General features: G+C 35.9%; 1 protein-coding gene across 1 annotated transcript in view; it reads left to right on the top strand.

Annotated features, from left to right (window-relative positions):
• The window catches only part of LOC103605556 (phosphatidylinositol 4-phosphate 3-kinase C2 domain-containing subunit alpha-like), a gene marked incomplete at its 3' end in the record, with an annotated part of 86,043 nt that overhangs the window by 72,487 nt on the left and 1,056 nt on the right, over nucleotides 1-12,500 (top strand). Inside the window, exons 11-17 of the mRNA XM_008590170.1 lie at nucleotides 330-452; nucleotides 1,639-1,806; nucleotides 6,229-6,340; nucleotides 8,889-9,034; nucleotides 9,866-10,054; nucleotides 10,674-10,767; nucleotides 11,570-11,760. Coding sequence (XP_008588392.1) covers nucleotides 330-452; nucleotides 1,639-1,806; nucleotides 6,229-6,340; nucleotides 8,889-9,034; nucleotides 9,866-10,054; nucleotides 10,674-10,767; nucleotides 11,570-11,760 — 1,023 coding nt within the window. The remainder of the gene's footprint in view (nucleotides 1-329; nucleotides 453-1,638; nucleotides 1,807-6,228; nucleotides 6,341-8,888; nucleotides 9,035-9,865; nucleotides 10,055-10,673; nucleotides 10,768-11,569; nucleotides 11,761-12,500) is intronic.

Raw genomic sequence — 12,500 nt, 5'->3', positions numbered from 1 at the left:
TCAGTGTCATTTAACTAAAATCTAAAGCTAGTAACTAACTGAGCACAAAATTGAAATAAATGTTCCAGCTACAGTTAATATGGTGCCCCTTTAGTCTGGTACCTCCAGACATATGTTTCCCTCTGTACACCCTTTGCTATATACCTCTTCTCTATTTTCATAGTTTGCAGTGATTAAATTTCAGATGGATTTCTAAAAATTCAAATGAATGGTGACCAAATTATTTCAGATATTAGTCACTTTGTGGGAAGAATTGCTGATGTATTTGTATTAGTTAGCTAATTTGTATTATCAACATATAAATCAAATCAAACCCTTTCTTTTCTCAGTTATGAAAAATACTACTTGATATGTTCCCTTTCTCACAATGGAAAGGATCTTTTTAAACCTATTCAATCAAAGAAGGTTGGCACTTATAAGAATTTCTTCTATCTTATTAAATGGGATGAACTGTAAGTGAAATTTCTGGCTTTTTATTCTTTTAGTGTGCCCTGTTCTTTACTTTTTTAAATGTATGCATCCTAGCTTTAATTTTTATTACCATTTCCACTGAAATGTATTAAGTTCTTACTGGTATCTTAGGACTCATCTAAATATGATTCTATAGAACAGACTGAAATTCTCGTTAAAAAATTTGAAGTCTTTTAACTGTACATCTTATTAAATTAAAAAAATTAAATATAAAGTAAAAAAGCAAAAACATGCTGTTAATTCTTCCTACAGTTTAAGTTGAAGACAAATTTACATATAATTCTAGAAAGATGGTGTTTTATAACATTGCTTACAATACAATCCTTAAGCAAAAACATGCTGTTAATTCTTCCTACAGTTTAAGTTGAAGACAAATTTACATATAATTATAGAAAGATGGTGTTTTATAACATTGCTTACTTTAGTATTCTGTAACACTATACAAGGATTCTGGCTCTTGATTAACAGATAAAGAAAAGTTATCTTAAGTCCTTCTTTAAGATGATATTTTGTACTGTTAATATTTTTTAAATAATTGTATTTAAAATAAGGGAAACTTCATTATTTAGGCAGGTAAGCAGTTGCTGAACTTTTCACTATTTGTTCCACATTTATTAAATAGTTTTCTGCCTTTCTTTTATTATTTTTTAAGTTACAAATATAATACGTGTCTGTGAAAACAGTCAAATAATACAAAAATGCATTTAGGGTAAAAAAACATCACCCTGTTTTCAAACTTACTATCTCAGAGTGACCACTGTTGGTAAACATATACGAGCATATGTCTATTTGTGCATATATGTGCATACTTACATCCCAAAACAGAAATACTCATAAACATTCATCTAGCATTTCCTAAAGGAAGTAAAAATGACTACTATTATTTTGCCTGGAGATTGACACTGCAAGTCTTAGGTAAAGGTGCTTATAAATTTTTAAAGAAAGTAATGTTCTATTTTGAAATTTTATGCTATTAATGAAATTTGTTTATTTAAGATTTTTAACAGTACAAGTTAGTCAAACATGCTACTTCGCTAAAGTTTACTCAGGATTAAAGATTATTTGATAAGTCAAATAAAATACCTAAAATTGTCAGTTGTCTTAAAGCGTTAAACTTCACAATCAATCTAATTTGTTCTTTTTATTAACACATTTCCCCCCCCATAGAATCATTTTTCCCATCCAGATATCACAGCTGCCATTAGAATCACTTCTTCATCTTACTCTTTTTGGAATTTTAAATCAGAGCAGTGGAAGTTCCCCTGATTCTAATAAGCAGAGAAAGGGGCCAGAAGCTTTGGGCAAAGTTTCTTTACCTCTTTTTGACTTTAAACGGTAAGCATTACTGAATGTGATGGTGAGTTACTGTGGACACATCTGCATATCAGAATTGGCTGGAGGACAGGATGGAGAACAATGACATACCTGAGCTCATGAGCTGCCTCAGTTTTTCCAATGTGATAAAAGGAGGTTTAGAGACAGATCAGAGGAAACCAGTTATTCTGCTGTAGTCTGAACATATCTGTGTGGGTAGGCAGAGGATTGTTTGTCACTCATTGCTACAGGAGAAAAGCAGCAGCCAATGACTCTTAACTCATTTATGTAAAGTACCTTATTACTGACATAATACCATGGTCTTACAAGTTCCCTTGATGTTAATAAAATAACTCCATTTTTTCTCTTCTCACTCCTTTCCTACCCTGCTCCAGTTTCAGAGTCTACAGCTGCACATAATTTCCTTCCTTAATTCTTTTTACCTGACTTAATTCTTTTTTACCTGACTATCCCTTACTGCTACAGGTCCCTGGTGTTTAATCTGCAAAGGCCCCACATGTGTGCAAAAAAACCTGTTGAGGGATTCTTTCTCTTATCCTTAGGGATAAAGGAATTCCTTTTGAGCTTTGTGTCTATTAATAGCTATTGGGATAGTGTAATCCATCTAGCCTTTTAGCTGAACATTTTAATTATGTTCTAGATAATAATCTATTCTATGAGATGATCAAGGGCCTTCCTAAGGGGGAAAAACACAATTGAATAAGTTCAGGATATCTGACGTACAGTACATGGGAACATTCTGGAAATTGATAATGCACATTAGCATATTAAAGCACCTATAAATTTCTGTAATCAAGAAGCCTATTTAACTATACTTTAGAACAATACATTTACTGTAATAACAAAAACATAGCACTTACTATGTGTTGGGTATCTGTCTGAGTGTTGTATACATATCCTTATATTCTTCACAACACCTCTGTGAAATATGTATTGTTATCCCTTTTTAAAGAGGGAGAAATCAAAGTATAGAGGCTAAGTGCCCCAGGGCATTTAGTTAATAAGAGATAGAATTGGGATTTAAACCAGGCAGTCTGGGTTCAAAAACAGTGTACTTAATTATTATCTTGTGTTGACATTTTCAAACTTATTTGATACCATGGCACTTTTTTGCTTTTCTAGAATATATCTTTGAAATATTCTAAGATTCTAATATATCTTTGAAAGTGTTCCCTGGGACAGTTTGGTACTCAATAATAGATCTATTTAACCTAAGATAAAACAATTAAATATTAAGAATTTAAAAAATTGTGCTAATCTAGTTCTACTTCCTTTTTCTTCCTAAATGGCATACAAGCTATTTGATTTTTTAGTAATCATTTTTTGAAATATGATGTTCAAAACATTGACTTTACAGATTTTGTTCTTGAAATACTCTTTTCACATGAACTTAAATATAGCATTTATTTATATGTTTTTAATATTTTTCTTTCTTTTAATCACTTCCCCATATTTGAGGAAGTAGTATAAGATTTTTTAATTCTCTGCCTTTTTGTGGGTTCAACTTTTATTTGTCACCTGACATAATTCTGAACCATCACGGGCTAGAGAAAAGCAGTTGAAGGAATTACTTTTAATGGTGTGCATTTAGAACCTTTTGGTAAATATAATCCATACTTACTCTAAAATAGAATATACTGATATCATTGGCCCGATGAAAGAGAATAAGTGTGTTCTCAACTGTCTTTGACAGAAATGAGAAAATTAAATCTAATCTTATCATTATCATTAGTTTTTTATAAATAAGTCACTTCTGAAAACCTTCTTGCTCTTTTTTTTTTTTTTTTTTTTTTTTTAAAGATGACCAGTAAGGGGATCTTAACCCTTGACTTGGTGTTGTCAGCACCACGCTCTCCCAGGTGAGCTAACCGGCCATCCTTATATAGGGATCTGAACCCGTGGCCTTGGTGTTATCAGCACCACACTCTCCCAGGTGAGCCACAGGCCGGCCCCTAACCTTCTCACTCTTGAAAGCACCAAGGGTCTTTGCTTAGAGAACCATCACCTTTTGTCACTCTTCTTGTCTAGTAATAAATGGTTTTTTTAGATGAATGACATAACATTGTTTTATAATTCAGGAATCTATAAAGTGAAGAACAGTTGGGTTCTGTTAGATATTTAAATAATTTGCATCCAACCCTCTGCTGTTAAAATAGTGAATAGATGGTATTAAGCTTGATACTTTGCCAAGTAGTGCAGTTGACGTAGGTAATATTAGGACTTCATATTCAAGAAATACTGAGAAATTAGGAGGGGTGATGAGTTTCCATTATTACAGGTAGAAAAACGAAGTGTTAATGATCTAGTTCAGTTTTAACATACTGTGGTATAGTGATCAGTAATCCTGGTCTTGAAATTCTTTTAAAAATTTCTGTTTAAGGTTCAACAATGCATACAACCTGTGTATAGTTGATATAGTGATGAAGTCACTATCATAGAAGCCAAATGACCCAGAGGCATTTCGGTCAGCCTCAGTAACAAATGAGTTTTAACTCATTCTGAAACCTGGTACATAAACAGAATTAAGCATTTAACCTGCTTTTCCTTTACAGTTGTATCTCAGGGTTACCAAATAATTGATGTGAAAAAGTTTTTTATAGAAAAATTCCAGCTAATAGATGCAGAAGGAATGATAGAATTAGAATATCACAGTTTTGCAACCCCTACTGAAATAATGGATTTATGACAGGGTTTCATCACATCAATACTATTGGCATTTGGGGCTAGGCGATTCTTTGTTGCAGGAGGCTGTTCTGTGCATTGTAGGAGGTTTAGCAGCATCCCTCACTTCTACCCACTAGATGCCAGTAGTATCCCTCAGTTGACAACCAAAAATGTCTCCATACATTGTGAAATGTCTACAGAGAGCAAAATTACTTTTGATTGAGAACCATGGATCTAAGCAGTGATCATCCATGCCTTGTTAAAACCCTTAAGTGATTAGCTTTTCTGGAACTTTATATCAGTTCAAACTGAATAGTACCTGAATAAACTGATGAATCTTGCGCTGGCTGGTTGGCTCAGGTGGTTAGAGTGTGGAGTTGGTAACACTAAGGTCCCATCGTTTAGGTTTTTATAGGCCATTTAGACTGTCACAAATGATAAAGCAAATTCAAAAGCAATCATAGATAATACGTAAATGAATGAGTATGGCTGTGTCTAATAAAAATTTACTTACAAAACCAGGTGGCAGGCTGGAGTTTGCTGAACCTGAATTAAAAGATGCTTGGAAAGACCTGTCAACCAAATTCAAGTGCTTGATCTTATTTGGATCCTGTTTTGAACAAAACTATTAAAAATAATTTATTAGACAATCAGGGAAATTTGAATACTGCCTATTTTATAATCTTAACTAAATATTGTTAATTATTTTAGGAGGGATGATGGTGCTGTCCTTATTTTAAAAGGAAAAAGTGTTTGTTGCTTAGAGATATATAACAGTATTTATAGGTAAAATATGACTGGGATTTGCCTTAAAACAATCTAGTTGGGGGGGAGGAAATGATAGATTATAACATATCAAAGATTCAAAGGCCGTTATTAAGACTAGAGCCTAGTTTTGGAAAGGGTATTTGCTGTTTAAATAAAATGAAGAAAGATTTGACAAAGTTTATGGTTTTCTGCTTTTATATATCCTGTATTATTCTTCAGAAATTTCTTCTGCGTAAAGATATTGATATATCTTTGAATAAATGTTTTAATTGAAGTAGGCCATAAATTGGTAGTCTCGGGCAGGGGTCAGCATACTTGAACCCATTGCCTGTTTTTATAAATATAATTTGTTAGAATATAGCATGCACATTCATTTATGTATTGTTCATGCTACTTGGCACTACAGTAGCAGAGCTGAGTCTTTGCAACAGAGACTGTATGGCCCACAAAGCTCAAAATATTTACCATCTGGCCCTTTACAGAAAAGATTTCCTGACCCCTGGTCTAGGGCACAGATATAATTTCTCATCTCAAATGATTGGTGCTTTAATGCAAAGTAGTTTTTTTGGCCACATGTTTTTGTTCTGATGATAAAAGTCAGGAATTCGTTTTGTAATCCAAACCACCACCTTGAGATGTATTCCTTTGTAGAAAATCTTCAAAGACTATCCTTCACCTTCCTATTTATAGAAGTTGTTGTAGGATGGGTGACTCTCAGTATTATCCTTCTTGAGTTCTGTCCTCATCACCATTCTTCCCAAGATACATTCTTCCAGTCTTCCTCTCTTTGATCCCACCCCACACTTCAGTACATTTACTAAAGTCTCAGCACAATATGGAGAGTGACTCCTTCTGATACGTTCTTAAAGATGATGATATTCTTTTTATTTAGTGGATGAAATATTAACATTTCAGATTCATTACATGCATTGTGAGTTTTGAATTAATTTTTAAAATGAAAATTACAGTATTCTTTTTACGTTCATGAAGGTTTTTAACATGTGGAACTAAACTTCTCTATCTTTGGACTTCATCACATACAAATTCTATTCCTGGAACAGTCCCCACAAAAGGATATGTCATGGAAAGAATAGTGCTACAGGTAATGATACTTCTTGACATATGGAGATGTTTAAGTTTCTTAATAAAAAATACGTGTATGCACCATGATTTGGGTTGTTACTAAAGATGCCTAATTGATCTTGTTTCACTCTCAGGATCTCTCTTCAATTTAAAAGTCAATAAGCCTTTTTAGTAATCATTTCTTTTCTTTTTTGCTTAAAGGGAAATTTATTTAATGTAGATACTTACACTAATGAAAAAGATCTCAAATCAACAATCACTTTTGCTCCATAAGAAACTAGAAAATGAAGAGCAAACTAAGCTCAGACCTAGCAAAGGAAGGAAATAATAAAATTAGAGCACAGATAAAAGAAACAGAAAATAGAAAAAAAAAATAGAGAAAATCAGTGGAACCAAAAGTTGGTACTTTGACGAGATCCACAAAATTGACAAACCTTTACCTACATGGACTAAGAAGCAAAGGAAGGAAATAATAAAATTAGAGCACAGATAAAAGAAACAGAAAATAGAAAAAAAATAGAGAAAATCAGTGGAACCAAAAGTTGGTACTTTGACGAGATCCACAAAATTGACAAACCTTTACCTACATGGACTAAGAAAAAAAAAAAGAAGACTCAAATAGCTAAAATCAAAAATGAAAGTGGTCATTACAAACAAATTTACAGAAATCAAAAGGTTATAAGAGAATACTATGAATAATTTTTGATCAATAAATTAGGTCATATAAATGAAATGAATAAATTCCTAGAAACACGTCACCTACCAAGATGGAATTATGAAAAAACAAAGTTTGAACAGAATTATAGCTAGTAAGATGAGTGATTATCATTTTTCAGATTCTTGATGCAGGACTTCCTTGAGGAATTCTCGAAGGGCTGATCATGTGGTGGCGAACTCCCGCAGTTTTTGTCTGTTTGGAAAATACACTATTTCTCCCTCATTTCTGAAGTGTAGCCCTGCTGGGTATAGTATTCTTGGCGGGCAGTTGTTTTCTTTTAGTATTTTAAGTATATCATCCCATTTTCTTCTGACTTGTAGAATTTCTTTTGAGAAGTCTGCTGTTAATATGGTAGGCACTCCCTTATAGGTGATTTGACACTTTTCTCTTGCTGCTCTTAAGATTCTCTCTTTGTCTTTGAGCTTTGCTAGTTTGACCATAATGTGTCTTGCAGAAGATATTTTTAGGTTGAATCTGTCTGGGGATCTTTGAGCCTTCTGAATCTGAAGGTCCATGTCTCTCCCTAAATGTGGGGAGTTTTCTGTTATTATTTCATTGAATAGGTTTTCAATGCCTTTTCCTTTCTCCTCCCCTTCTGGAACACCCATGACTTGAATGTTTGCGCACTTAAGGTTGTCTACCAGCTCTCTTAGATTTTCTTCATTTTTTAAAATTCTTTTTTCCTTTTTTTTGTCCAGCTAGGTTGTTTCGAAAAGACAGTCTTCAGGATCAGAAATTCTCTCTTCTGCTTGTTCTAGCCTGCTGTTTAAGCTCTTGGTTGTGTTTTTTACTTCATTGAGTGAATCTTTCAGTTCTATGAGCTCTGCTACATTCTTTTTTAAGGTGTTAAACTTTGTAAATTTCCTCCTTCATATCCTGGATTTTTTTTTTCTTGTTTCATTATATTGTCTAACTGAGTCTTCTCATATCTCAATGAGTTTCTTTAAGATTGTTGCTTGGAATTTCTTTTCAGTCATTTCAAGGGTTTCCTGCTCTGTAGCGTCTGGTATTTGAGAATTACTATATCCTTGTGGTAGTGTCATATTTTCTGGTGTTTTTGTATTTCTAGTATCTCTATGTTGATGTCTGGTCATCTGGTAGAGCAGTTGCTTCTGTTACTCTGGAATGGGCTTTGAGGAATGAGAACGTCTTCTTCTTTTTCCATTATCTGCTGATGACTCTCCTTGTGTTAGTGCGGTCAAGTGTCCAACTGGCCTCCTGCACAGTAGCTGTGGGTATTGCTGTGGCATTGAGCTGCTTTTGCAGCAGGCGTGTTTGTGGCAGTGCCTGTGGTGGGCCACCCACATGGCAGTGATGTTTTGGGTGTGCTCCTTGCCTGCTTCCAGGCAGGGGATGCTGCCCTTGGCTCCTGCTTAGGACCCTAGGCATGCTGTGCTGCTTGCCTGCTTCCAGGCAGAGGGGGCTGCCCTTGGCTCCCACGTTGGTGCTCTGCTGCTTGTCTGCTTCTGGGTAGAGGGGACTCCCCTCAGCTTCTGCCTAGGACCCTGGGTATACTCTGCTTCCTGCCTGCTTCTGGGTGGGAGGGGCTGCCGTTGGTTCTACCGAGTACCTCAGGCATGATCTGTTGCTTGCCTGCTTCTGGGCAGCTGTTTCCTGTTTGTGAGAAGTAATAGTAAACATGCACTGTACCCATCCCAAGGAAATATCACAGATATATTTGCTATTCAGAATTACCAACAGTGGTAATCACTTTCAACGAAAGGACTAATTTAATATTCAATCTAAATCCACCCTGATTGCTAAGAAAAATCAGTTTTCTTAAAGACAAAGAAGTTAATGTTGCAGATATGTGAACTATAATTTGATCATCTTCTGTTAAATTTTTAAGGTTGATTTTCCTTCTCCTACGTTTGATATTATTTATACAACTCCTCAAGTTGACAGAAGTATTATACAGCAACACAACTTAGAAACACTGGAGAATGATATAAAAGGGAAACTTCTCGATATTCTTCACAGAGACTCATCACTTGGGTAAGCTCCATTTATTCTGTTTTGCCTGGTTATTTCCTACAATGTAAAGCTCAAGTTAACGGCTTATATTAAATGCCCTGATTTAGTTCATGATTTAGCAGCACTCTTGGTGTAGAAAGTTTTCTATTTAACATTTTTTTTTATTATATGAAAAGACTGTATGATTGCATGAAAGTTTAGAAATTTGCACAAGTCAAACTTTTTACTTTAGCAAAAAGCAAACAACAGACTGGGAGCTATATTTACAATAAATATTAATAGATTGGTTTCCTTAATCTATAAAGAACCTTTTCACATGAATAAGATAAAGACCAGCTCAGTAATAGAGGAGACAGTATGAACAGGCAATTCTTTGGAATAGAAATATGATGGCTTTTAAACATCTGAACAGAACCTTTTCATTTTGAATATTCCTCAATTGAACTGTATAATCATCTTCTAAAATTTTATAGATCCGTTTGTTTTTCGCATGGCATTCGATTTTACTTGTATGAAATGGATGAAATCCTTGCTATCTCGTAGGGTAGGATAATGCTTTTTCAACTTTGATTTCTAGTGCCTGGCATCTGGTTAGAGCTTAATAAATTTTTATTATACTGAATTATCCTTTATTTTCATAACTAAAGTTCTTTAATCCAGAAAGAATGATTTCTTTCCATCCCCAAATTAGGTTTGCTGTACATTACAGTTTTCTATTTTAAATTAGTATTAATGATTCTACCATGAAGCGGCTGTCCCAAATGAATTTTCTTTTCTGTATTTTAATCATTGAGATTATAACTATGCCATTATGTATCACTGAGAAGTAATTCAATTCTATTATATATGCAGACTTTCTAAAGAAGATAAAGCCCTTTTGTGGGATAAACGCTATTATTGCCTGAAACATCCAAATTGTCTTCCTAAAATACTAGCAAGTGTCCCAAGTTGGAAATGGGTTAATCTTGCTAAAACTTACTCATTGCTTCACCAGTGGCCTCCACTGTACCCTCTGACTGCATTGGAGCTTCTCGATTCAAAGTAAGTCAAATATATTTACTTGCTCTATTTTATTATTGTCAATTTTTCCAGCAATGTATCTTGTTGTAGGAGTTGTACACAACATTTTTTACTATCTGAAAAGACTATACATAGGAGCAGTCCGCCCACCTCCCCCCTTTTTTTGCTGCTGGCCAGACAGGGATTGAACTGTGGATCTTGATATCAGCAGTATCACACTCTAACCAACTGAGCTAATTGGCTATCCCCCTTTTTCTAACATGAAAGCAATTCAGTACAATATAAACGTGTATATGCTTTTTATACAAACAATCTTTTGCATTGAGAGTATCAAAAAAGCACTTCATGTCATTTAAACCTAATCTCCAAAGGGTTACGTTGTAAATTTAGAATAATATATATGTTATGATGTGGGCCAAAATTAATTTTTATAAATTTAAGATTTCTAAATAATCCCTAAATTGAATCTGTATAGCTCAGTAAAATTATTTTCCTAAATAAAAGACGTAATACATTGCTTTTGAATAAAGAGCTATTTGAGTATTCTTTGTCAGGAACAGATTGAGATTGCGTTTTCAGAAAATACAGCTTTGCTAGAAAGAAATTGTTGTCAAATCTTGATTTTGTGGGATTCTTCTAGATTTGCTGATCAGGAAGTGAGATCCCTAGCTGTGACCTGGATCGAGGCCATTAGTGATGATGAGCTTACAGATCTTCTTCCACAGTTTGTGCAAGTGAGTTTTTTACTAGGTTACCTCCCTCCTCACATCTTCTCCCCCCCCCCCCGCCCAGTTTTTATAAGTAGGGAACTTGCTAAGGGATCTTCTTTCTATTTTGATTGAGTAGTTTTGTGGGAAGTTTGTTAACCACTGACCTAAATTAATTATATGTGTAGGATTTGAAACTTCATAGATGCCTATCTGATTGGCATGGGAGGGGCCGAGGGAACAACTGAACAGATAAAATCTCCTCAGTCTCCACTGTTCCAGCTGTTTTCCTTAAAGGAAATACCCAGGACTACAAAGAAAGTATAGCATGTGGCTGGCTGCCAAACATTTGTTGGATTTGAGTAGTCCAGGATATGCTGACCTGCTGTGTGTGCATGGACTATTTTCGTTTGATATTTGATGCCTGACTGTGGACCCTGAAGTTGCCAAGTGTGCCTGCTCCAGAACATGGAAGAAGCCTGCCAGTCTTTTCCCATTCAGAGTGCAAGTAAGTATTTCACATCAGAAACAAACAGTCCAGTCTTTAACAAGGAACACCAACCACGATGTCCAAAAGACTCAGCCCCTGGTTCCAGCACGACATCACCAAAGATACCTATTGTGATATACACTTGGAACCAGCACAGCTGTTCTGTGATGAGGAGCAGATCACACTTTGCAGCAAATGCTTCCAGTCCCACAAGCACAAGCATCACATGGTGTATGGGATACAAGAGGCTACTGAGAATTACAGAAAGTTATTCCAGAAAATACTGAGCATATTGAGGAAAAACTTGAAGTAGCTAAAAGCATATTGGCTGATGAGCAGGAAAGAATGATGATGATCCAGGAGAAAGAGCAGAATTTTAAAGAGCTGATTGAGTCTGAATATAGGATAAGATTCTGGTTGGTGAATGAAGAGAATGAGCTGAACATCCAGAGACTGGAAGGTTGCCTATTTGACTTGAACTTGAGAGAAGCCAGTCTGAATCAACTGGACAGGTTTGCCACAGAGCTGAAGTGAGGAGAAGTCCCAGGAAATGCTACAGAGACTGAATGATTTGGAGAGAGAGAACATGAAGAAACTGAAGGAGAGTGAAGTCAGGGTTTCTGAATGGATTGGCAGCCTCCAAAGGTTCACCACAGAGCTTGAGAAGAAGTGTGGGGAATGTGCCTTAGCACTGCTCCAGAATGCAAGACATTCTTTTGAAAGGAGTGAGTCACTACTCCTTTGGTGTCTAAGGACAGCTCGTATCACAGACCTGAGTTTATGCCAAATAAGAGGAATGAGCAAAACGCTAGGAGTTTTCCAAAGAAATATAACTTTGGATCCTGAAATGGCTCATCCCTGCCTGGTCTTGTCTGAGGACCTGAGAAGTACGAGATTTGGAAATATCCATCAGGATGTGCCTGGCCACCCAGGCAGATTTGACTGCAGTGCCACTGTGTTGGGTATGGAAAGCTTCACCTGAGGAAGGCTCTATTGGGAGGTGGATGTGGAAAAGGCGAGAAAATGGCAAGTGGGCATATACCAAGACTCTGCAAATAGAAAAGGCAACATGCTCAACGCTTCTGGAGACAAAATCTTTCTCATGGGATCCATGATGGGAACTGACTGTACCTTGTGGATCTTTCCACCTTTAAAAAGGGTCTCCCTGGGCCGGCCCGGTGGCGCACTGGAGAGTGCGCCGCTTGGGAGTGTGGCGGCGCTCCCGCCGAGGGTTCGGATCCCCTGGGGGGGCCGGGTCCCGCTCACCGGC

Source organism: Galeopterus variegatus, unplaced genomic scaffold, assembly GCF_000696425.1.
Source record: "Galeopterus variegatus unplaced genomic scaffold, G_variegatus-3.0.2 Scaffold5898, whole genome shotgun sequence".
Classification (NCBI taxonomy): Eukaryota; Metazoa; Chordata; class Mammalia; order Dermoptera; family Cynocephalidae; genus Galeopterus; species Galeopterus variegatus.
The sequence above is the reverse complement of the archived record's forward strand: the minus strand, read 5'-3'. Positions and strand labels throughout refer to the sequence as shown.